The sequence below is a fragment of the Anser anser genome (genome assembly GCF_964211835.1).
Source record: "Anser anser genome assembly, chromosome: 5".
NCBI classification, from domain to species: domain Eukaryota; kingdom Metazoa; phylum Chordata; class Aves; order Anseriformes; family Anatidae; genus Anser; species Anser anser.
The window spans coordinates 4062239-4088342 of NC_139725.1; the positions used below are offsets into that span (position 1 = coordinate 4062239).

General features: G+C 42.4%; 1 protein-coding gene across 24 annotated transcripts in view; it reads left to right on the forward strand.

The window, feature by feature from the left end:
- Positions 1–26104, forward strand: part of LOC310899705 (uncharacterized protein) — a 221537-nt gene that overhangs the window by 135861 nt on the left and 59572 nt on the right. For 6 of the 24 annotated variants that reach the window (XR_014584570.1, XR_014584571.1, XR_014584584.1 and 3 more), the window contains one exon: positions 3770–3864. Coding sequence is in view for 9 of the 24 variants with exons in the window: in XM_083836476.1 (XP_083692602.1) it covers positions 3770–3864 (95 nt within the window). In the remaining 15 variants the exon portion in view is untranslated. Of the gene's footprint in view, positions 1–208; positions 469–3769; positions 3865–5839; positions 7063–10344; positions 10791–16431; positions 16810–18569; positions 19501–20620; positions 22120–26104 lie in introns of those variants that run through there. The other 18 variants (XR_014584572.1, XR_014584573.1, XR_014584574.1 and 15 more) reach the window with 7 other exon arrangements.

Here is a 26104-nt window from a genome sequence, read left to right on the forward strand (position 1 = left end):
AATTAGCTCTGACTTAATTGCGTTGGCAGCCTCCAGTGTTATCTTCAGCCTGCTGCTTTCAGGAGTGGAAAGAGAAGTGCAGCCCTGTGAGAGGAGGCTGTACAACAGTTTCAGGGACACCGAGCTTGATGAGAGGGCAAGCAGAGAAGAAATCAGGCAGCGACCTCAGCTCATTCTTTAAGAAAGGGTCTTTTCGGCCAGCCATCTGAGATGGTATTTCATTAATGGGGTGGGGCGGGGGGTAGGGAGCTGGCCAGGAGCACAGCGAAGCGCCCTGCATATCACAGCGCACTGGGAGGCTGACTTGCGCCCTGCCGCACAAGTGTTTTTCCTGAAGCCCTTCGAGAGTCTGGAGGAACCCTCCCCACAGGCCCAGCACCGCAGCGTAGCATGACCGGAGGACAGCCAGCCCTGCCCGCCTGCAGAAACACAGGTGCCTGCAGTTCCTCACTGCCAAGCCAGGAGCAGGTGTGTTTGGTTTGGTTTTTCCCCAGTAGGAAGGGGAAACAGGAAGAGTTGTGACAGCCCTTGACAGTGAGAGGGAGATAGAGGTGCCTGCAACGGGAAAAAAAATAGCCACTTTTGCAAGAATGAGTGGTTAGAAAAACAAAAAATAAGCATTTTCAATATATTACAAACAAAATTATCTGCCAAAAGGGCAAGATAATTATCTTAATGTGATTTTTGACCAAGATAAATTTATCTTATTTTATAAACTGGGTAACAATTTGAATCTTATGCAAAACCTAGAAATAAATCTAAAAAATATGATAATGTAATAAAATCGAAATTATTAGCAGTCCAAGTGCCATACTTGAGGCAGTAAAACCTTTTAAGTTCCAATGGAAAATAGGCTAGTAAAACCGGAGTAAGTTACTCTACTTTAATCACTTGATAAATAGCTACAATGTTTGGAAGAATTGATAGTGTCATTATAGCAACATCCCTTTTTATAAACAGCCTGGTGCTGATTTGATTCTAATTGCTGCCAGAGGAGCAGTATCAAAGTGGTGCTGCGCCGGCCGTGTAACCTGCAGGGTGAGCGGGAGGGGGATTAGCTGCCTGAGATGAAGAAGTCGCATCTTTTTCTAAGGCATGGATTCTAATTCCGGGAGTGGTGGAGGCGGCAGAGGAAATTCAGCGGTGTGAGAAACTACAAGGAAAATGCTTAAGGAAGAGAAAGCATAAAGCAGATGAAACAGGTGGCTCGAGTGCATGAAATAGTGGAAAACCAGCAAGAGAACTGGCAAGGTTTGGGTGCGGATGCCTGCTTGCTTTCTCTCCTAATTCTCTCGCGGAGCTGGTGAGGTCCTGCAACTAACTGTAGCTCCCAGCTCTGAGCTTTTCTCTCCCACTGACTGGATGGCCTCATTTGCAGCCCCCCATTTGTAAATGCCCTATTTTTTTTGCAAGCCTGCTATTAGATACCAAGGGCTCAATTTTTCAGGCATTCTTAATTATTAATTACACCCTCTTTGTATACTTGTGGGTGCTGCGTCCACATTTTGGTGGCCACGAAGACACATAAAAATGAAGACTACTTTTGCAAATTCAGCCCTTAGCAATTCTGTGCTTCAGTTCTTCCTCTACAAATCCTGGATCTGACCCTTCTTGGGCTGCAGAGCTATTAAGGAGGCATCAGCATTATTCTGGTGATTGCTAGGACATTTGAGGGCAATAAATTTGTATTTATCCAGGAAAAAAGTCTCTAGAGCAGGTGCTTCTAGGCTAGCTCTTCTTTGATAAACTACTAAGAAATTGTTATATTATGTGAATGGTAGCAAGAAAAGCGGGGTACCATAAGGCGAGGAGAAGAGGAACCCATTTAAAGTTCGGTCATGTTAGTAACAAACGCGAGAATAAACAGAAATGCAAAAGGGAGATGTACTTACCTTTTCACACAAATCATTTGATAAGCTTCTCCCATGAAGATTGTGGGCTAAGATGATGAGTGAAATATGTAAAATAGCTTGTTGAAGAAAAGATTGGTTCAAGGGGGACTGAATGGCTCAAGAGATTAGTGATGGAATAATAGCTTTTCTCCATTTAAGTGGTAGACCAGTTCAAATCAATTCTAGGTCTCCAGAGACTGAAAGGTGTTGCTATCCAGTGACTCCTTCGTAGTTATTTGAAATGAATTTTTTGGTCTCAATCCCATCCTTAGTTGCCAGGAAATTATCCCCAACCCAATCAGCACTGAATTACTTTGAACTAATTGTTGTCTCCTTCCCCTAAAGATGCACAACCTTCGAGGCTGTGCCTGTGAATGGCATTTTTTCATATGGTGCTGTGTTGCTGGTAGGAACCATCTTGTTTTCTATGGAATGGATAGATTGCACTAAAGAAGTAGATACTGGAATAGGATCCGATGTAAAAATGTTCTTTGAAAAAAAAACACGATGGTTTGTTTTTTTTAATGGAGATTTCCTGGAGAAGAGGGCTGCCTTTGGACACCTCTAGCTACCCCTCTCTTGCACGCTGAGCTGCACCTCTTGTGCACTGCGGGAGCTCGCCTACCTGCCTGTAGGCTGTATCGGGACTTTCCCCTGCATAAATGTAAATCATGAAGCTGGGCCACAACTTAGGAAACAGCTATTGGTCATAAGTAACAACTGGAAAATTCAAATTGGCGGCTTGCCCTCCAGGTTTGTTTTGAAGCATCTGTTTAATGTGTGAGGCTGGACTGCTGAAGTGATGCTAGAGACATGCCAACTTAGAGCAGCTCAGAATCTTGCCTAACAGTTTTATTCTGAAAGATTGTAACAAGTAAAATAACAGGCATTGATTATTCTGCCAAATGTAAAGATTAAGCAAACAGTAAGAAGCAATGCTTAGCAAACCGAGGAGGATTTGGATCTTTTATTTGGCTATAACAGTAAGTCTAGAGCTAGTGAACCACAGCAGAGTTCATATTATTCAGTGTACCAAAGAAAAAAGAGACCTGGGGTTATTGGAGAAAAATCCCAGCAATTCTGTGTGTATGACTGGTTGGAAAAGAAACAAACAGGTTATTATGACATTGCAAAGGTGTCAGAGAACTGAAATCACATGGCTATACCCAAATTTTCTGTAGAACTGATGCAATATGGATTCAATCATAGTAGCTTCTACAGGAGAAATTTTATTTTCCCTTAGCCCAGACAGCTCCAGGTTTAAGAACGCTCATCGGGAGGGAAGGCTAAAGGGGTTAAGGAAATAAGACGCAATAGAGGTGACCTATGAGAACTTTCATTATTATATGGAGCCTTGATGAGTGAAATGAGAGGAACTGCTCTCCATCATGAAAGGCTGAAATGTCGAGGGAGCAATCGCAAATTAATCTATTAAGAAGAAGTAGGAGGTTGAACAGTGTGACTCAAAAGGATGGAAATATACGGAATAAACCGCAGCATAAAGTCATGATGATTTTTAAACGCATCCTTAAAGACATCCGCCTACGATTTTTCCAATGAAGCAGGGATTTTTTTTCTGTTTACCCATATATGAGACAAAGTTTAAGCAGACAAAATGGGCCTCTTTCTATTCAGCTACTCCCAAGATTTGTGACCTGGCCTGGATGAGAAGTTCTCTTCTGATTTGTGCGGCTTTAACCAGAACAATGTGCCAGGAATTTTTCTTTTTTAAAAGACACTCCAATAAAATGCTTCACAGGCGGTTTTCTCTGTGGTGATTTTCCTGTTTTGCTGTGACATTTTTAACTTGAATTTAGCGTTTGTAAAAGGTGCTATTTGACAGCATTGTGTAACTGAAAGCCTCTTATTATTGACAGATCATGCACAGTCAAGGCTGGGGAAATTTCTCCGTGTCAGCCTGGTGAGGGACAGCCATGCAGCCTGAGGAGACCAGCTTCCAGGAGGAAAAATGGTAAGACCATGTCGGTCCGTCCGGTCTTATGTTAAATGTCACTCAGTGATTAGTTTTAAAGAGCTCGCATCCGAAGGATTTTGAGAGAGGTGTGAGAAGTTACCTTACTGACAGGGCTGTGGAGCTTATTTTTTTCTTTTCCCAGTAGTGCTTGCAGCTTTCTGGAGCGTTAATGCTTTGTCCGCTAGAGGCTGAAGTGAGACTTGACACAGATTACCAAGCACATTCTGGTGGGGCTGATCCTGTAGGATGGAGCTGTACCCTCAGTGTGGTACTTGGGAAGCGAGGGTCTGTTGTTTGCTCAGTGCCAGTCCCTCATGCCAATCTCAATATTAATCGTTTCATGAGGCTCACATAGTTTCAGACTTTTACCTTTGCCAGCTTATTATAGCCTAGGAAGATGAGACGTGACTATGCTGAGATACAACCCCCAGTGATGGCACTTTATAATACTGTATAACTGGAGGATTGCTATTGTAGGCAGAGAAAAAGGCAATAAAGCAGCATTGATATCCTGCCTGCCCTCTTATAGGAGTTATTGAATCAAACCTACCAGAACTGCCAGACAAACAATTTGCAGCTGCAGTCTGAAGCCTGACAATGACACAGAATCAAAAAGAAATAGTTGGAGTGCATGGGCTTGTGAACTCCTCTGCGACCCACCACAGCAGGCTCCCTAGGATTGTTCTCCTCTTTCTGGTCCTTTCCCTGCACAGCTCCTTCTCTTTACTTCTCTTTTTCTCTCTCTCCCATTTTTTCTCCTTGCCTTGCCATTTGCAGCTCCTCACACCTTTCCCCCTCCCTCTTCCTTCTCTCACTCATTGCCTCACCATTTCCTTTTCTTGCCTCCAATTTACCTCTAACCTTTTGGTCATTTTTCCTTTGTGAGTTCTAGTGCCCTCCTCTGTTTCTCATTTTCTGTTTCCTTAATTCTTTTCCTTATTTTTGGTTATTTCAATTTTCCCCTGCTGTTTTCCATACTCTCCCGTATTCAGCCTTCCCTGTTGAACCTTTTTTCCTTTTCATTTACGTCTACATTTTTCTGCCCTTTGTTTCACCTTTTTCTGCCACTTCTCCCTTCATTTTTTTTTGAACCATTTCTAGCCAATAGCTGAACTCCATGTTTCTCTTACTCCTCAGATGTGAGGATTTAAACCTTTCCTGTGTACTAGGATTTCCAAAGTGCCAATCCAGCTCAACTAAGGGGAACTGATGTGGTTTGGCTCCAATGTCTATGAAGTGAGATACTGGAAAAGCCAGCGTAACAGTAGCACTCACAAATATTCTGTGGCTCATGAACCAGGTCTACACTCATGGTTGGATTCAAAGCTTATCAAATTAATGGGATCTGAATCAGACCCGCAAGCAATATCTTCTACACTCTTACATCTTATCAGACTTCTGTCCTTTATTTGAATAGAAATCTCATTGCTCTCAGTTTCTTCAGTATACAGTTTTACTTTAGCTAAGAGCATTCTGTTTTGCTTTTTGTTTTTTTATTCTTCTAAAGCACATACAGTGTTTGCAGGGTTCGATGGAAAGGGGCCATATTGTGAAGTATGTTCAGGCTCCCCTACAAAAGAGATCACTTTGTAGCTTTTGTATGCTCATAACAAGTACCTGCTATTTGGGGGAAGGTTTTTCCCTTCCTTTCCTTCTCTTGTAACCAGCATCTAATCATTACACTTGCAAACTTTAGGTGTGCAGGTTTCTCTAGGCTGGCAGGAAGCTAGGCAGCACGGGTCTTTATTTTTTTTTTTTACCTTGTCATAACTGGAAGCTCGAGTATTGTTCTGGACTTGTTTCTTTCCTTTGTTTTTCTTTTTTCTTTTTTCTTTTTTTTTTTTTTAGTTTCTTTGTTTACTTAGTTTCTCTGTTTCCTTTCCCCACCCACTTCCACGTGTGCATTTTGATTTGCTCTCTGTAACAATATTTCCCCACCTCCTTTTAAAAAGTATTTGCTATCACTTGGCAGTCATGCAGTCTGTGGGAGCACCAGAAGGCGACCTTGTGTGAGGAGACGGCTGACCAGAGGCAGCTCCTGTTGTTGTCTGCCACGCACACTCCTGTCCGCAGAGGTCTCTGGAGCTGAACAAGCTGCCTGAGGAAGGGAGCAAAGTGCTCACTGTCCCATAGCTGACCCCTAGCAGGACCAGGAACCAAGTCAAACCTGGATCTTATTCACAGGATGCCACCTCTCCTTGTGTAAAATTAAGTATAATATGAGCGTGAAAGAAAATCTTCCTTCCTCTACCATTTTGTCAGCCTCCTTCCAACTCTCCAGCTGCTGCTCCTGTGGAGTTCAGTGCTGGTGAAAATGGAAAGAAAATCAGTTCCTCTATAAGCCAGCCCTTTCTGCTCTGATTGGATTTTTCTCCTTTTGTCTGCTTCTTTATTTGATTTAAAACCTTAAACCCCTTGAAGCTTTTCCATTAAGATGTTGAGCACAATTTGGAATGGGGGGAGCAGTCAGAGCATTACCTAAAAAGTCCTAGTTTATTTGTAGCTAATGGAAGACGAAGGCTGATTGGATTAGCCCAACAATGTGAGCACCTGATGCAGACTGCTATCAACATACCAACAGAGGAAGGGTTAAATGCAGTTTCTTCCACTTTCTCTCACTCACCCCTTTCCCCCTCTCCTGCTTTCCCTTGCTTCGCCCAGTAACCGACACTTGTGACAGCACTGCAGATTCCTGGGCATGTTCTAGGACTGCTCAATACAGGAGCAAATCTCCCAGTCTCTCCTGCTGTTTTGCATTTGCCACCTGACAGGAACTGATGCTCAGGAAGACCAAGGGCTAAGTTTTTAAAGCTTTGGACTGGGTTTTAGCCATGTGACATCTATTAAAGCAATTGGGAGCCAGGTGGCTAAAACCCAGTGCAATTCTTTGTAATGGTACCCCTGAGAGTGCCCATCTCCTTTTAGCACTGCTATTGATTAGGCAATTCTTGACTTTGAGGGACGAAATTGGTGTGTGCATCAAGAATCTTTTCCTCAATTTGGCCTGGTTTGAAATTAATCGTTCACCTTTAAGCCATTTTCGTAAGCAGCTTTAAGCTTCAATAAATTTCAGTGTGATTTGATTTTTCTATTGCCTTTTGCTATGGAGGCCTGTTGTTTACCAGTCTTCTCCAGGACATCTCCAGCACTGTTTGGTCTTTATCCTCATCTCCCGCATTGATCCCGGTATGTTGTTCAGTGTGATTGTCCAGGCTCGGTGAAATGCTGGGGGCTGTAATTAACGGCTGCACACGGTGCCCAGGTCTGCGGCCTTGAGGCTGACAGGTATTTGGTTTTCAGTAGGAGTAATGTATTTGGTGAGGTAGACCATGCTACACTTCGGGGTATTGTTGGGACCCTGCCTCTCTCTTCAGTGAAATGATGTGGTGCTCTTAGGGGGAGCATGTGAGCCCTGAGCAAGTTCTTCCTCATTTCTGAAACTCTTTTTGGGTATTTGATATTTACTAGGGATTGGAATACCACACAAAGGTATATGAATGTACGCTTATGTTTGTGAGAAGGTGAAAATAAATACATAAAAATAACTTCCCCAACCCTCTTCCCTTCTGCAGTTCCCTTCCAAATGTTCTCTGCGCCTCTTTAACGTAGCAGATTCTTCAGTCATTGGCGGTGGAGTGATAGGACCTGCTCTGCATGAGGACGTGCCCTTTGATTTGGGGGGTTGGTGCATTGCAGTTACTTAATAGGGGTTTCTCCATCTATTTCTTTGGGGTGTTGCAGAGAACCTTTGTGAGCTGTTAGATAATGCTAAGCACTGCCAGCCACAAGTAACTGGCATTGAACCCAAAGTGAAAGCTGGTCTAGACCTACATGGAAAAAACTATTGAGTTTGTCCAGTGCCTCAGCAGCTGGGAAACCCCGCGAGAAGACTCAATGAGCCTTCTGCTGCGTTGCTTCTCTCAGTGCTGCTCTGTGCCTCCCCGTGGCCGTCTTGTTCCTCTGGGTGACCAGAGGAGGTGATATTTGACATTTCCGTGTTGCTGGGAGACCTTCTGTGGGAAGTTTTGCTGTGGGCTGGGATGCAACAAGAGAGTTGGAGATGGCAAGAAAATTCAGAAATACTGCCTTAGAAAAATGAGCGTTTCCTATTCCTGTTTCTGTTCGAAATGGCAGCATAGGAAGTCCATCATCTCCTTGCCAAAGGATGGTGATTTAGGATCCCACAGACAGTTTTGTAAGAGATCTCTGTTGAGATGTGAGGTTGTCAAAGCCCCCAAAATTCTGTTTAAACAAGCTGATTTATTCCAATCAGAAGTCGTTTCATCTGAAAATTCACAGTCAGTTCTACAGAAAATTTAGCACATCATAAGCCTAGTGTTAAGTGTGATGCCAAGGTTGCAAGGACAACATTACTGTAGGACTTTTATGGGGCTCCAACATGAAGATAAGTATGCACCACTTCTCCCATTCCAGCTAAGTTCAGTGGAACTTGAAAGAATATTTTTAGAAATCTCAGCAGAACTTCAAATTCCAAGCTCGGTGATGTCTTTTTTTTTTTTTCTTTTTTTTTTTTTTTGGTGAAATGATGCAGAGCACAACTAGTGCAGAAACATAAGTAGTGAAAAAATCGGAACTGGATTGCCTAAGCCTATGTAAAAATATGTGCGAGTTTGGTATCAAACGCCTTGCCAAAGTAATTAATGAAGCATATGCAAACATCCTCCATTGCAAGCATAGTTTGTGTTTTATTAGTTCCTCAGAAAGCAGTATGGGAGATCTAATAGGAAAAGATATTTTGTCTTTAAGTTGTTGCTGTTGCAAAAATGACTTCTATATACTATTTTACATTCACAGCTGATGTCATGTCACACAGATCTATAGTGAGCTTTATATTTGTATTGAAACCTCCTCTATTTTAATTGAGGCTTGTCAGTCACGTATCTGAAACTGGTGTTTTTCCACAAATATTTTAAGTAGCTTCTACAGTGCATAGAGCTAAGATATTCCCCATGTAGGTACACTTGCCATACGGGGAGGTATTGCAGACATAAAAATGCTGAAGGCCAGAAGGGCAGCCTGCTCATCCAGAGTTCACCGACTGAGCTCACGATCTGTGACTCTCCCTCTCTTCTGGAATGCGATTTCCATTTTGCAGACCGAAACAGAGGGCCAAAAAGGTTGAGAGAACAGGGCTGTGCTTTGATGGTGAGAGGAGAGTGTGCAGATAGCTCTTTTCAACTGGCATTTGATTCTTTTGTGTTGCACTCTCCTTTTGAGTCGAGTTGCTAGTTGGTTTTCCAGGTGTAGTGGCAGGGAGGTGCAGAGATCAATAGTGAAAGGAGAAATTAATAGCAAAATCAATTCTTCCTTTAGTGTAGTCCTATTTATTTGCCAAGAAGGTACAAACTCCCGTTACCTTTCCTGAGCATAGAAAAGATTCTACCATGGTTATTGTGCTTCCTATTAGGTCTAAGGCATCCCTGAGCCAACACTCTTATCTGCTCTTGCCTGGTACTTTTGGTTTTGTTTCTTCCCCTCCAGCTTTATGCTTAAGTGTGTCTGAAATCCTTTGTCTTGCCTGTTTCAGGTGGAATATCAGATTTGAAGGTAGCCATTTCGTTCAGCAGCTGCTTAAAATGTCTTGCTCTCTGTCTGTTTTGGATAGTGGCTCCTGGTGTTTCATTTAGTTGATCTTTTAAAGGACCTTATTTTTCCCGGTATTCTAATAAAGGATGGTAGATGTGTCCACAGATCTAAGCTTGGCTTCATTAACTCCTCCACATGAAAATGTTTCACGTTGTAAATATATACATCTTTAAGTATTCAGTATAATATTAAAGTGAGGAACAAGTGTGTCCAGATGCTCTTAGCTAGTATAAAACATTGCTGCTTCCACGGACCTTGGCAGAGCAGCGCCATTTTATGTCAACCAAGGCAGTTGTCTCTTAACAGTTCTACCCCAGTCAGTGATGGCAGCACTCAGACAGTGCTTTTCTTCCCTCTTTTCTCTAATGAGGCTGTTTGTGTCCTTGTATTCAAACATAGTCTCAGGAGGATGATTTTTAATTCTCCTTAGGAAAAATTTAACAAGTGAACATCACCTGCTTAAAGAACAAAAATAAGTTTGTGACCAAAGGGCTGTTCATCTTCTTCTATAGAAGCGCTACCGTTATTTTTCATAAACACCAAAGTTCATAAGTGCTCTCCTTGGTATACTACATTTTACAGCGTCAAAGAAGCAAGCAAGTCACAACTGGTCTACTTGAACGCGTTTCCTACACACTGATCTGGGATATATCTCCCAGCCCAACAGGCAGGGATTTTTCTTAATGGTTCTGTCAGCAGTTCTCCCAGAGACAGCAAGAGATGGATCCCAGAGACCCCCTCAGAGTAAACACCTGGGACTCTTTCATGCCTTTACCATGGACATAGGGAGCAAGCTCACAGAGCTGCATCAGACACTGCTGCTGTGGTTTCGCCAGGAGAAGGTACAGGTGCTTTTGTGCTGCCTTACAGGGTGCCAGGTGTCTCCAGTCCTGGGAAGAGGAGTGATGAGGCTGTTATACTGGACTATTCCTGAGGCATCCAGCTTAAAACAATGGCTGGCAGTGCCAAAAGAAGATTTACAAGAACAGTAATATCTCACAGCCTTTGTGGCATGCTGTCTGTACCCTTCCCCTCAGGGCCATCCATGAGCACGTCATCCCCGAGGCAGAGTGCCTTGCTGTGAGGGATGGGTTTGAATGACACGCTGTGGTTCCCAGTGGCACAGTTTTTGTTTGGATTCCTGTGGAATAGAATACCCGAGAACGTAATAAAATCAGCATTTGGAAAACATTCTGTCCCTCTCTATGCTGATTTTCCAAAGCTGCTTTCCACTGCATGCCTAGAAGGTCCCATTCAATTAGGAAGTGCAGAAGTGCCTGTACACAGTTTAAAGCAGTACACGGGAGGCTCTTCTGTTTTCTGGGCTTTTAAAGAATGAGCCCAGAGGATATCAACACAGATTTGCAGGATCGTCTCAGAAAAGGTTGAATATAAAGTTTTGTTTGCAAATACATATTCCATCAAAACTTGATTTATCAATGCTGTTTACCATTTGATCAGATAAAAGAATATTAGCTCTTAAAAACGAGGCACAAACTGAATTCTCTTCCCAGTGCAGTATATAATAACGCTGTGTGTCTCTTTGCTTGTGTAGCTCCTTCTGTCACCCAACCTGATATGTGCAGAGGAGCCTCCGCGTTCCCTCCTGCTGCTGAACACAGAAGTTGTTCAGTGCGGCAGTGGGCCAGGTGTAGTGAGGGCGATGAAGGTTTGAGACGTCCTCAGGTGCTTTCAGTGCTCCTGCTGGTGGCTTTCCCCTGTCCCGCCACTGGGGCCAGCAGCCCTGTGGCTGTGGCTGGAGCATGGCACGCTCCCTGGCACCTCCGGAGCCTTGCTCCAAACCAGAAGTCGTCCCTGGGTTCTTATTGTGCAGTGCATTACAACAGAATAATGTCAAGTCTGATCCAAAGTTCCCTGTACTGGTGTTTTTCTTCTTGCTGCGCTGGGCTCTGAAAGAAACCCAATAAATGGCCTATGAACAAAATTATATAGAATGATCAACATGCAACTGTCATGCTGCATTTGTCTCATGTCGTTAGTCATTATGAAAGCCCGCATAATTCTGGAGCAGAACAACAATTTCCACACAGCAAATTGCAGATTGTGTTTGCCAACCCACAAAACATCACAATATTTATTCTGAAACTTTATAATGCTATCAAGGGCAAATTCACTTTACTTGTACAAATAGCCCCGTCGAGACAACTTAGGTATTGCGCACGCGAGCAGAAGCAGACGGGACTTGGCTCTGCGCACCAGCAGAGCAAAGCTCGCCTCCCCCTCTGTGGAAATGGGGTGAGTGGAGGTACAGAGCCACGGAGGCACTACTGGAGGCATAGCGGCAGGACCAGGGCACAGACGTCAGGCTGCAGTCGAGATACTGGTATTCTGGCTCTCCAAATTCATAGCTTTTTCGCCTTCTTAGCACCGTCATTTGGGAAGGCTGCCTTTCGTCAGGTTTCATTCAAAGCACAGCATCCCCCACTGCGCTTCGGTGGTCCTGCAGATTAAATTTGTCCATGGTGTGAGTGAGTCTGCCCCTATCAGGTACAGCACCCCATGTTCAGGAGTTAGACCCCCTGAAAAACTACTTTATGTCTGATTTTTGTATTTGGGTTATCAAAGGATTTCTAAAGCTAATTTTATTGTTTAGCACTGCAGCCATCGCCAGTTTTAGGCTCCGTTTTAGGTGGAAAGTTTTTTCATGTTCCATCATCTATCTTGACAGAGTCTCTGCGTGCCAGAGGCAGTCTTCTTAACCCTGGATCAAAACCTAATCTCTCCTGCTTTTGTAAAACCTTTTCCTCTAATTCTCTCTCTAGTAAATTATATTCTGTTCTTTGCCCTTGAATAATTTTAAAATGTATAGAATATAGCGTGCGGGGTGGGGGGGCTGTTCTGTTGAGCGATACCTAGTAATCAGAATCCTGCATTCGTATCTCGCTGCAATGATCTCATTCCTATTGGGACAGCACTCCTGTGAGCACAGGCCCGTGTTGTGTTCATCCTGTTACAACCAGATAAACTCATAATGTAGACAGATAAGAGCTATGCTCATTAATCTATTAATTGCCTATTGTCAGTTGTCAATATGTTTCGCTTGATGAGAAGCCTGAAGATTAGTTTGTATTGTGAGGATGTAGATTTTTTTCTGTACTACTCTTATTTTATTTGGATGTGTGGAATACTACAAAATGACATTCAGAGTGGTAGTGTCTCACCCGACCAGAGTATGGCTGCATGCTTTTTAAATCTCTGAAGCCAGAAAAATGTGATGCCCCAAATGGCGATGAAATAAAAAGCACATTTTCAATTGGAGGACCCCACAAGAGCTATGACTGTGTTGAGGAACACGTTTTTTGCGATGGGCATTCAGGACATCCTTAAAGTCAACACAGGCTGAGATACCCTGATTTCCCGGGGAAGCAGAAGCTCTGTGGGGACTTCATTGTTCGCTGGAAATTTGAGGCTGATTTTGTCTGTGACTGGAGCTGCCGGAGCAGGATTTTATTATAATTGTGTGACCTTTAATACACCATGAAGAGATTTCAAGTTCTCTATTTTTCTAGCCTATAACAAATCAAATGTTTAACCATAACGTACAGTCACCAAGTTTACACCTTAAGAAGGGTGATTTTCAAGGGCTTATCTCTACAAAGAACAGTGGAGCAGAGACAGTTTCAAAAAAGGGGGAAAAAAAGGGAGAGGAACATCACAGAAGCTCTTTATAGACCTATTTGAATCACAGCTTTAAGTCATTTATATCACGTCCAAAAAGCCCATCCATGTGTGCATTTAATAATGACAACCAATTGTAAATGGAGACTGGAAATTCTCCTCTCTGTGGCAGGAAGCAAAACCCTGCTTCTGAGTTAGTAACTTGGCCTGTTTGAATTTTTTTTGTTACTTGTGAGACTATCAGCCAGGTGGCTGGCATTTAAACTCCAAAGACAGATCTGGGAATTGATTTCTGTGGAACCACCATAGGAAGGAGCAGCTGATGATTAAGCAGCTCAGGTAGGTTTTAGGCGCGCGGTCTGACAAAGAGCGGCTCATCCGTGGGGGCAGCGATGTTGGTGCATCTCCACACACGCATGAAGGACGCAGGCAGATCTTCCATGCTGTCCAGGACACGTGATAGCTCTACAAGTCTGGGCATAAGGACCTGCCACCCTCATTTTCTCCTGTGACAGAGGAAAGCAGTGCTGCCATTGCCTCAAGGCAGATGCGATGTGCCTTGAGTAAAGCCTTTCAGTAAAGAAATTTCTCCTAGGTTGGATATTAGGAGCAATTTATTTACTGAAAGGGTTGTGCAGCATCGGAATAGGCTGCTCAGGGAATGGGTTGAGTCACCATCCCTGGAGGTCTTCAAAAAACGTGTAGATGTAGAACTCAGTAGCATGGTTTAGTGGTGGACTTTAGTACTAGGTTAAAGGTTGGACTAGGTGATCTTAGAGGTCTTTTCCAACCTGGATGATTCTCTGTTGTCTTCCCCTCTGGCTGCAGCTACCCTCAGTGACTGGTGCAGGAGGCTGTTGACAAGGTCCAGAAGCCTCTGTTACTCTTGGTAGGGATGCTCGCTTAGAACAGAGTATAACTGGAAGCATTTCCTCATTATTTGAGTTGGGGGCAGGATTTAATTTCAAAAACGTTACTGAAATGTGCAGGGGTCTTTTCATATCTATTTTTCTAGCTGTTTTCTGGGCTTCTTTTCTTTCAGCAAATGTTGAGGAGGGAAAAATATTTAAATTAAATAAAACTGCATGAAAGGAGAAAGGAGGAGAAAATCTCCCTTTCCCTGAAAATGGTCCCAAACCTTTCAAAATAAGGAAATTGCTTTTCTCAAATGTCATTAATGTTTTAGCTTCATTTTCCCACAATTTTGGTAAATCAGCAACTTTACAATTTCACTCTTTCTCTTCTACTCTAATCTCTTCAGAAGAGAGGGGGGGTGGAACATGGCAGAAGAGCAAACAGTAAAATAGGAAACATGTAAAAAGAGCAGAGGGAAAAATCTCTGGGTAGCATTCACATATCTGTATTCACTGGACTCCAGTCAGATATTTGCATTCAGTGGCTCAAAAGTAGAAAATGATAGAAAGGTGTGATTGGAAATTTAATGCTTTGAAAACTTAGTTAAGAATAAACATGTCCCATTTAAACTCCTGCAAAACAGAAAAATTCAAACTGGGATTTTTCAGAGCTCCCTGTGTCAACAACCTTTTTTTTTCCTTTACACAAGTGAGGTATGGCTAAGCTTAGGGGACCCCAGCGCTTGGCACTGTACACACCCGAAGTATGTCATATCCTCTCCCTGAGTTTTTATTCCCTGATGAGGACTGAATTGCAGAGAGATTAAATACCCCAGTTACAGTCCCACAGGAAATACACAGCAGAGTCCTGAAATGTAGCTCTCCCAAGTCCCAGATGAAGGCCTTAACCAAAATCCCACTCTTCCTTATCATACTTTCTTTCCGATATCTTCTCTAAACATTTCTTTTGTTTGGTTCATTGAGGGTCATGGTCTCAGCTTGTTGCAAGCACCACAGAATTTCACCCTTTATTTTCTTTGTTTTGTTTTGTTTTGTTTTTTCTTTGTATGTTGCCCATATATTGAGTTGCTAGCTTTGCGTTTCTTCTTGCTCTGGATCCTTCCCTACTGTGCAGAAGGTGACGGCTTCGGGAGCACAATGTTTTGTCATTTTTGACCTGTGAGATAGTGCACACCACTTTTTAGCCTATGTCCCATTGTAAATCAGCCCCTTTTGATCCAGTCTCCATCCCCTTTTATTGACCAGCTCCCCTTTTTTTGCTAAATGTTTCAACCCTGCTGCCTGCTCCCTTTGTGCTTTCTTTAATTCTCAGTATTTCTGCAGTAGGACTGAGTCTTCCACTGGTTTGTTTAGTGGTGCAGAAGACAAAGCCTGGTTGGTGCCGCTGCTGTCGAATAGGTCATCAGTGACAACAACCTGTGCTGCAGAAGTTAGCCCCCACTGACACTGTTTTCACTCCACTTGAATGGAAGCTCCTGGGAGTCTTTCTTTAAAGAGCCCAGGGGTGGGGAAGGCTGGAAAATGGAGAGAAAGGGAATAAAATAATTATAGAAATAACACTTCAGCTTTGTCAGTTGTGCATGGACGTGGCTAATTGAAATGTGAAGTACCTTGGGCATCCATAGATGGGGTAGGTTAAGAGGTTGTTCTTTGTCCCACTGTGGCCTCTGCAGTGGGAGGCAGTGACTTTTTGTATCTCTGTATTTCCTCGCTCTTGTTAGGTTAGGTGCTGTCATCTTTAGAAACAAGATCTTTTTCCTTACTGAATGAGGTGTAGCCCCGACCAGGAGGGGAAACAATCCTTTCCTTAGGCCACCAAAGGAAGGTTGTACCCAGCCCCACAGCTCTGTGTCCTCCCAGCTGAGCGAAGCCCAAACCTGGGACGTGAGCCACCAGAGCCGTGCCTCCAGGGCAGGAGGGGAGGCCGTGGGCAGGCAGGGAACAAACCCTGCCTTCCAGTGCTTCCAAGGTGCACATCCCTCATCTGGAGAAATTTGTAATTATCAAATAGTTTGTTTATTGTTCTCCGTTGCTTTATATTTTAGTTTACATTTTGATCTTAATGATGCCCATGTTATTAAGACGTGATGGGAAACAGCAGCTGTCTTTGCTAGAGGATGTTGAGGCTATAACTGCTGTAGTCTCATAGGGCAAAACAATTTGAACTGTAGATACAGGAAATAATATGCTTAAATAAGAAAAGCTTTGGTAGTAGAGGAAAAACTAGGGAAACAGCTTTCTTTAATAATTAGAAAGCTAATTTCTTCTAAAGAAGTAGGCAAGTAGTTTCAAGAAGTTCACAATGGATATCCAGCCAGAAATTAAACAACCATGAAAGAAGAGGTAGATGCTGAAAAAATTCAATTTTTTTTTTTTTAATGTACTTCTAGGCTATGGATTTTTTTTTAAGGAGCCCTCTAGATAACTAAATCTTTCTTCACAGATTACTTAACCTAAATACTTGGAGGATATGTACTTTCTCCATACAAACAGAAAATGGATTTTATGTAAAAAACTGAATGTAATTTTAACACAGAAGAAAAAGAGAAGAAGATGGAGAGAAATACCAATGTAAGAGTTCATGGGCTAACAGAAATTAATTTCTTTCTGCATTGTAATAAAGAACTTGCAACTAAAACCAGTCAAAAATGGTAAAAAATAAAGAATTTCTGAGTATCTCCCATTGAATGTAAGAAGTTCAAGTAAATTTGTATATTTACTGTAGATGCTGCTCCAAACTTTAGACAGGCTATTTACTTTAGAGAGTTTATTCTCATAGTACCTTTTTATGGTTCTTCAAAAACTGAGGTCTCGTAATAAATTTAACATAGTTGGCTTGTATGGTATGATGTCCATTACTTAGGCTCACAGTTTGTATTTTTGTAGAATAGTGTCTGTTTTATTCAGTAGAAGGCTATTTCTGCTAGCAAATCACTTAAAGATAGGGACGATGGGTATGCCAACAATCAGAACAGGGAGTGTGCTAAGCATTGGAACATAGCATAGCTTTGAAATCATGTCATTTTTAGAAATTGTTAATGGTTTGATGGTATATCTTAGCTGCAGATAGTTTAAATGTGACTGTCAACAGGATGGATTGTTTTGACTTCGGGAGAAGATGGAGCTGCGTTATGTTGCACTGGTTTCCTTTGCGGTTATTATGACTGTCTACCTGTTGGTTGTGGTGTTGCTGTAGCATGGCTTCCGTGCCTACTTCAGCAGCTTTACATAGTGTTCAGTCTTCGGATTTTTAGTTTATGAACATGTTCAGGATTTGTAAAGTACTTTTAATCCAGATTTGGGGCTAGAAAAATATAGAATCTGAAAAAAAAAATAAAATCTGAAGGAGTGAAAAAATGTTTCCCTATGAGTTTTCATTATTTATACTGCTGCGAGGTGCTTATAAATACTACTGTTCAAATTAGTAGCATTTTATACCTACTTTGCATAGCAATAAAGCAAGCATGGACTTATAAATAAAAATGAGGATGTGGAACCTGTTCTGATGAATCGGGACCCAAATGATTTCAGAGGGAATAACGAAGGAGAAAAGTAATGCTTTTATTTATTTTTCAATATTTGATAGTTGTCTGTTTTTCTTGGACTGAGTAGGAGTCACATGATCATCTAAATTCACGTAAGAAATACTTTTTGCTCTATCTGAATCCATAAAATTCTTTTTAAAACCAGGGAGTCATTCTGGGTTGCTTTCAGGAACTGGCAACTAACCCAGAATTTTTGCAACACATAAAAATTAGCACTATTGAACATTTTAAAGAAAAAATATTTATTTACACATGAAATATGGAGACACATTGAAAGTCTGTCTTTTAGGAACCCTTTTTGCCACTGGCGTACCACTTATGCAGTGAAAATAACTGTTCTGCTATCAGCAGGGATTGACATTCACTCCTTCAACTTTGAAATATGTTGTTTAAAATATCTTTCCAAATGCTGATACCTTACAAGAAAACTTGGAAAAATATTCTATTGCAGATGGTGATTTTAAATTTCAGGCAATTTATTTTAAAATTCTTGATTTTGATTTTATGGTTTAATGATCATGATCTTCTCAGCATCTCCCTGGTAGCTCATCGTGACAGTAATCACATCATCTTGCGTTGCAAAGTTTGTAGCTTCAGGACCCTCACACGGCCCCACGCTCCACAAAGGTCCCAAATAAGTCATTGCCTAAGAGCCCTGATACCTTTAGATGGCACCCATCTGAAACATCGTGCTTTTGAATGAGGCAGTTTGTGTGCCTCACCAGAAAGAGTTTGGATGAGGCGGCAGGGACAGTGGGTATCCTTCCCTTTGAGGCCAGTCTCTTCCCACCAGGGTCTCGTCGCGGATGGTACTCAGCATTTATTCAGAGGCCTAAACTCAGGTGGTTTACCAGGGTGCTAAGCACAGCAGATAGAGAACAGGTTTGTCTGCGTAATGTTAATGTCAAGGGATGGTTAAAGAGAGGTTGATTTGATCTGAATTTGAAGGACAATGTACTTCATCCTTGCTTCAATGGGACTAACCCGTCCTGCCCTCTTAATTAACATTCATAGAGGCCACTTTTTTGTCTTGCAGCACTGGAAGACCTCTAAGACAACAGTTACCTACCCAGAAAAACAGCTGATGCTGTCACACCTGTGTAACGTGCCAGCCAAAACAAGGAGGGGCAAGTGCCCTGCGTCCGGTGCCACCAGGCGTGGACGTCCCTTTGGACCTGTGGGCAAGAGGTGCGCTGACCAAAAGGTCCCCTGTGTGGCCGTGAGCTTGTTCCGCTGCAGCTAATTTGTAAGTGCTGGCAGCCCATGCTCCAAAAGAAGAGCTTTGTGGGCTCTCAGGTGACTGTAATATTCTTTGTGGCTGAAAATCACATTTATAGGAGTTAATTTTCTTAAATGAGTGCCCAGTATGAGTTCATTTGTGTCTCATAGCAGAAGGAGATTCAAGTACAACACAGTAAAAGGATTAATCACTGCTGCTGTCCTCTTGGTTTTTCACTAAGTGAAGCACAACCAGGGAACCGGACGTGTAGGAGCTGTCACTTATGCACAATTTTTGCTGAAGTATAATAAAAGTGGTATGACAGCTTACAGTATGTATCACAGGGATAGCACTATTTTGTTAAAGACAAGAAATTGTTGATTTTGTTTATCACAGTATTTCAGGTGTGTCTCAATCTTCCTCCGTCCTTGTCATCCTCTCGATTTGCTGACTCCATTTAGTTTCATCATCAAATTTGAAGAGACTTGTACTTTCATGTCACTCTTGGGTACTTCTGAAGACTGTAAGAGCTTTCTTTCTGAGTTTTCAGTTCATTGAGCTGCAGATAGATGTTCTTTCTCATCTAAAACTCATCACTTCCTTACCATTGGAGAAAAAAACACATTTAGGAAATTAGTTTTGTGGCTTCCTTCAATTTGTTCCACATACAGCTGCTCATCAACAGTACACCAGCAAGGAACTGGCGCGCAGCTACAAGTGTGTATTCAAATTAAAAATGTATTCTGCACTTATGCTTGCTTTGTGCGATGATTATGGAAGAAAATATTTTTATCAAACAGCCAGGAGCACGTGAGCACCAGGAAAGCTGTTGCCACCTTTGAATTTCTTTGTGGGAGAGCACCCACGGAGAGGAGCAGGGGCAGCCAGCACCAGGGGCCTGAAATTTCCCGCCGAGTCGCTGCCCTGATGATAGCTGGACTTGGTCTACGGGGTCTTTTCCACCCTAAATGATTCTGGCATCCTGTGATGGTGGTCTACGGGGCAGGCCTTAATTGAGGGGCAGAGAAGATTGGTCTGCAGCTACCGTATGATAGCTAGGAATAAAAGGTGATAGCTGTGCTTCTGTAGGCAGGTTACAAGAGTAAATTCTTCAATTTTTTTATTTTTTAATTTGGTGGGGAGGAGCTTACTTTCTCAGTAAACTGGGAAAGAGAGAGAGAGAAAAGTATTGAACCTAAGGAAACTATTTCACTTCAGTTGTTTCTAGAATAATTTTTCCATTCTGACTCTGTGTTTCACCTTATTCTCTGAAATCTGTATGGCATTTTTCACATTGTTTTGAAAATACGATGTCCTGTGCTTTCAAAATGGCTGTGTTTGGCTTTTGTGCCACACAGTCTCAGAGCATCTGGGACAGTGTGCTCTTTATAGCATAAGAGAAGTGTATTTCGTGTTTTATTTAAGAACACCAGATAAAAGACTGAGTGAAGCCTCCTGCCTGGTCTCCCCCCGGCGCGGTTTGGTCACAGTTACGGTACAGAGCATCCTGGAGCGACTCGGTCGCTTACGCAGAGGTCGTGGCTGATGGAGCTGGGAACACAGAAGGTGTGGGGCACTCTGCACCTGCGAGGAGGGGATCAAAACAAATCTCCTTTATCTAACGCAGAACCTATTACTGAATCAAACGGAGGGATGTGAAGGGTCTAAGTGTGCTTTTAATAATCTGTGTTACAAACAGACCATAATCTGCACAATTAAGCCTCTTGGAGTTGGCAGGATTTTGTGCAGTTGGCATTTTTCCCCTTGAAAAAAGGTCAAAAAGAGGGGAGTGAATTAACCAATGCATACCTGTTCAAAGGTATTCTGTAACGCCGCTGAGCGGTAGTAACGTATTCTTTGTTGCACAGGTGGCTCTGGGGAGGGGAGAGGTCTGTGTCCTGATCTAAAACCCCACCTATCCAAAGAGTAGAGACTGGCTACACACTAAACGGAGGAGTAAAGGTGGGTGGGAAAACTCCCTGTACTGCTGTGTAGGTAAGAGCGGGGCTCTGGAGGGGGCCTCTGACTGTAGCATGCCATGGATCAGGCCCCGGGGAGCTCTGCTCAGGAGTGCTACCTTGGAGTTGCCCTTAATGGCTCTCCCTGACTGTTTTCCTGATCACCAGAAGTGTTTGCAGACCCCTGGGAAAAATGGTGGGGTGCATGCGTACTCCTTCCCGGGCGGACTTCTCGCCACCCGGAGTATGATTTATCCAATGCAAATGCGTATTCTGTTCCTGGCAGGGAGATGGAGCGTACGCAGTCCTACCCACATGGATGGTGTAAGATTGCTCTCCCATAGGATAGCCTCTTTTCTTGATTATGATGATGAGAAAGTGTTTTCATTTAAAGAGGAAAATGCTTGAATGGTTTTCTCATCCCTCGCCCCTCCTCTTGGCAAGCAAACACACTGTTGGGGCACTGGGTTTATCACAGGCCAAAGGGGGAATTCTCTCAGGAGCCTCTTGTTGAAATGTTGGCAACACATCACTGAGCAGTTCTAAAGACTTCAGGAAGCCCCAAATTTCTCTGAATTTTCCCACCACCAGCCTTGAATGTAAGTTGTCTCTTTGGCCTTGCAGACTTTGAGAGAACATCAAGGGATGCGCTTGCAGCCGCCGCAGTGTGCCCATCTACCCAGGGTCAGCCCCTTGGGACGGGAGCGAAAGCTGGTCGGAGTACGAAACCACCCACACGCTAATCTTTTGTTTCCCTTAGTTATTTTTCCTTCACTTTTTTCCTCTAAAAATACATTAAGCAAAAGAAATAATTTGCCAGAATCTTTTCTGGGAGAGTGAACTGGAGAAGCCGTGGTTCCTTTGCTCTATACAGGCGCTCAGATCCTTCAAAAGCCTCTGTCCAGCTGTCTCGCTCTGTGCCGTGGTCTGACTTTCTTCAGCTTTTGTGTGTTGCTGCTACAGTGTAAAATCAGGGGGAATTAATTTGCCTCCATTTACACTTGAGCATCTTGGGGCAAATTAATTCTCCTACTACCACGTACTTGCAGAGAGGCGTGCAGGATCGTTGGGGGAGGCGGGGGAGGAAAGGCAGATTCCTTTTTTGTCTGGAAATCAAACACAGTCTGACCAAAGTCTCCTTTCCTCTCTCATTTTTTTCCTTTTTTTTTTCCCTCCTTATTTTATCTTTTCTATTTTTACGTAGGTGCTGAAGTTAAGTATTTACCGAATATAATTTCAAATGACAGTTTAACTTACAATTTTAACCAAAACTGTAATAGAAAAATATTTTCTCTACATTGTTAAAATGCAACTTGATTCCTGCTCAGCTCCCCCCAGTCTGTAAACAAGAATGAGTACTTGCTGTTGATGTGTAGAATATATTTTTTTTTCAAATCACAGAATGGATTAAGAATTAAACTAGAAACAAGATGAGGAAAAAACCCTCAGAGCTGTAATCAAACATCCATTCCAACAGCTGAAACATGTTATTACATCTTTCAGCTGATTTATCGTACCCAAAGAGATTTCATAATCATTCTCAGTATTAAAACAAGGGGAATAGAGGCACATTTCAATAACAATGATTGTTGTTTGGAGAATGCCAATCATGTCTAGGAGTGTTATTTACATCAGACAATATGTAGATATTGTGCCTCCAAGCCTGTTCCTGTTCGTTTTTGTTCTGTGACTTACACAAATGAATGCTAAGAAATGTTGACAACGAGGTTCAATAGCTAAACACAATAAGGGGGGTCCTGCTGACTTCCTTTGGGGAGGGGAGAAATCTTTACCACATAAGTAATGCAATCTGATGTAGAGATAAATGCTACTCTAAATGTCTGAGCTCTCTTTGGTATGGAAGGTGGGGAGAAATTGAATCTTGTGCTAATTTTCATTTGTATTTGCACATTAGCTATACCTAATTTGAAAATAGTTAAAAGGCAGGAATGAGAAAACCAGATGTGAAGCAGTCAAATGTATTGCAGAGGAGCAGGCTTCACTTTGTGCTATTTTCTAACATGCAGTTTTATTTTTGCTGGTGTCTGTCACAAATCCTAAAATACCATTACAGAGTTAGCAGATGGCTCCCAAGTATTCATACCTGATAAAGTCTCCTGGGTGATCAAGCACTGAAAAATCAATATATTTTTCAACTTTCAATGGCTAGCTATTCAGTTTCATTACATCTCGCTATTCCTCCATGGCTACTGTGATATGGACACTTACTTCACCATTGCATTAAGCTCTAATCTCCGGGCTGGCTGATACAGGCAGTTAATGAATAGCTGGAGTACCACCTCGGTATGCTTCACAATTCTTCTGATCTCAGTAGGATGTTTCAAGTACTGTGATCTTGTGTTTGGTAACACCCCACTTCTTCCCCCTCTTCTTTTTCCACACGTGCACAGACACCCCTCTCCAGCTGTCACCTTGCCGAGCTCTAAAAGGAAAATTCAGTAAATACACATTTTAGCAGAAATATTTTGCTGTGACATTTGACTTTTTAAAATAAATAATATCAGTAAGTCTCAGCAAGTCTGATCCATGCCCGCGGGTGACCATATGAGTCACATTCTTAAATCTATCATTTTCAATAAAGCCAAAACTAGAGCTAGGTTTTTAAAATGTCCCATTTTGTCTCCAGATTATCTACATCCCCCACAAAATATCTCTGCTCTCTGATTGACTGTTCGTGCTTTCTTTAAATCGTGTTTCTTTCCCCTTCTTCTAACTTAAACTCATATTATGGGAAAGTTACTTGCAGTAAATGACAAAGCATGCGTCAGCTTTTTAATTATTACAAGTACCTAATTATTGGTCTTTGCCACAGGCTTTGGCCTTGCTTAGGGGCTTGACTTCTCACGGGGGGGGCATCTCTTTATATTCCAATTTGCATGAAAAAATCAGTGTAAGTGAAATGTTAGTGAATGCTTGAAGCGCGTGCGTGCACATGTACATCCTCAGAAACGGGAGTGTCCCATAGATTTTAATTTTCCTTTAGTATTAAAGGTTTCGCTGAATTTTGCTATTGCAGTCGTTTTGAGGTGGCAGCGGTGGTTTACTGCCATTGTTTTAAAAACATGAGGCAAAGTCCAGTGACACAGACCAGGCTTATTTTACACGCGCCAAGGCACCATGACATCGGCAAGCCTGGGGCATGCAGAAAAGCTATTTAGTCTGATTAAGGCATATCTTAAATTTCAAACATAGGCCTTGATTCAATCCAAAGTGCAGGAGATGAGAACCTGTTTGCCGGGAGCGGAAGCGTGGCTATAAACAACACGAGTATTTCCTCTGGGCTGCACAGAGAGCAGGAGCGAGGCTTCGCGTGCGCCATGCCTGGGTACGGAGGAGGTCGCTACTAATTCACGACAGCCCCTTCCTTCTGTCACCAGTGCTTGGGCCCGGCGCTCCTCAGGTGGTCAGTACCGTCCTCACCTCCCCTAGCAGCAGGGGGTCGAGTAGCTGCGGAGGAGAGGCCTGCGGACTCCGTGGGCAGCGCTCACACCACCTGCGGCACTGCCGGGCCCTCCTCCGCGCTGCAGCCCTCGCGTCACCCTGCTGCGCGGCTGGGCTCGCGCTGGTGGAAGGCCCAGCTAAAAAAGCTTTTGTACGATGATTAATTGACCTTAACAAGTTTAAGGATGCTTATTTGCACACAGTTATGAAGTGTTGCAATATGTCACAAATGAGAGCGGCTTCTATTATAAACATAATGGCATAAACAGTGAAAGCTGGTTATATTTCCTTAAAAGTTCATTGCAGGGAAATAGGGAAGCTTGAGAAGCTAAACAAATCCAGGCAATAATGGAAATGTAGCATGAAATTACTTCTGTAAACAACAGCCATTCATTATTTGAACATTTTTCATAAGAGAGTAAGCAGACGAGTGTTGATGTTAAAGGGTGCGTGTGGAGGGGGAGGTGGAAGTGAGGGAGATTATGAATTTCAAAAGAAATCTTCCAGGGTTATGCAGACAGACAGACATCTGTTCAAAAAATAAATATGTAAAGCACTGATTGATCCCTGAATATTAACAATCGATGCCATTTTCTTCATTAACTTCTGAGTGGAACACAAAGAAAGGTATATTTGATTTAAGAGGAAAGGGAGGGAGCACTATTTAATGTTGATTTGGTGTAGTGAATAACCCCGGAGAGAAATGTAAATACCAGGCTGCAATAACATGACAGCACACTAATCATATTTACAAACTATATTAAATCTGTCCATTGTGCTTGCCTGGCTGCGGATTGGTTCGATTGTAATTGTCATTGTAACCAGTGCTGGCTTATGGGAGAATTTAACTGCAGTGATATAAGGTGAGTGCTAGGCTTATTATTACTTTATTATTACCCGGTTTATGTTTATTAAAACAATTTGTCATGCAGAACAGGAATGGGAGAATGGGAACATTAAATCGTGCTGTACTCAACCTGAAGAAATGAGTTACAATAAAATTAATGGCAGGCAGGCCACAGCTGACACTTGTAGCCGTGTGGAGCAGCTACACACTGGTTCGTTTCATTTGCTGATCGTTTCTTGTTAGGGTCACGCCATTAAACTTACATATTGAGAACTACTGAAAATCTGAGGCAATGAAGGTAAAGTTTATGAAGCAAAAGTGGCTTTTTTTTTTCTGCTGCTAATGCATTCCTTTCAATTATTACAGAAATCAGGAATGCAGATTGAAAGTTTAAATCATACTGAGTTATTAAAGACGTGTGTTGGAGTGAATGTCCTTCAATTTCACAGAGGCTTAGAGAGCTGAGAAAGAGCTGAGTTTAGGCTAAAGTGAGACCATTCTCTAAAGGCTTTGAGCAAAGAGAACAGCGAGAATAGTGGTCATGAAAGGTCTCATAACAAGTTTAATAAAAGCTGCTTTATTTTCTTTCCCTGAAACTCAAGGGGTCCTTATTTGATATCTTCAAATTTATTTCAGCCCAAATCTTCATTATTTTAAAGTAGAGGCAGGAGGTGATGACCATGGGAATAGCATTGAGCCTCTTGGAATTCAGCAAAGAGGCACAGTGACATAACCCCCTCTCGTGACACAATTACGGAAGAAATTAAAAGTGTCAGGCTCTATGTACTTTAGCTGCATAGAAGAAATCCGGCCTCCTGATGAAACATCTTTGTACATGAAAAAGTAATACCCTGCCCTTGTTTCCCATTATACAACAATGTTAAGGAGTCTTCTGGGGTGATTATTAGGGATTTGGTGAAGCACAATAAATGCTGAAGATTAAATCTGAGCACTAGCAATTAGTACTGGGGGAGGGAGAGTGCTTTTTTTCTTTCTTTTTTTAAAAGTATTTATTAATGAAGCTATTTAAAGAAAACTGAGCCAACTGCTGAAGTTGGGAAATGTGAACCTTTCATTTCTAGCAG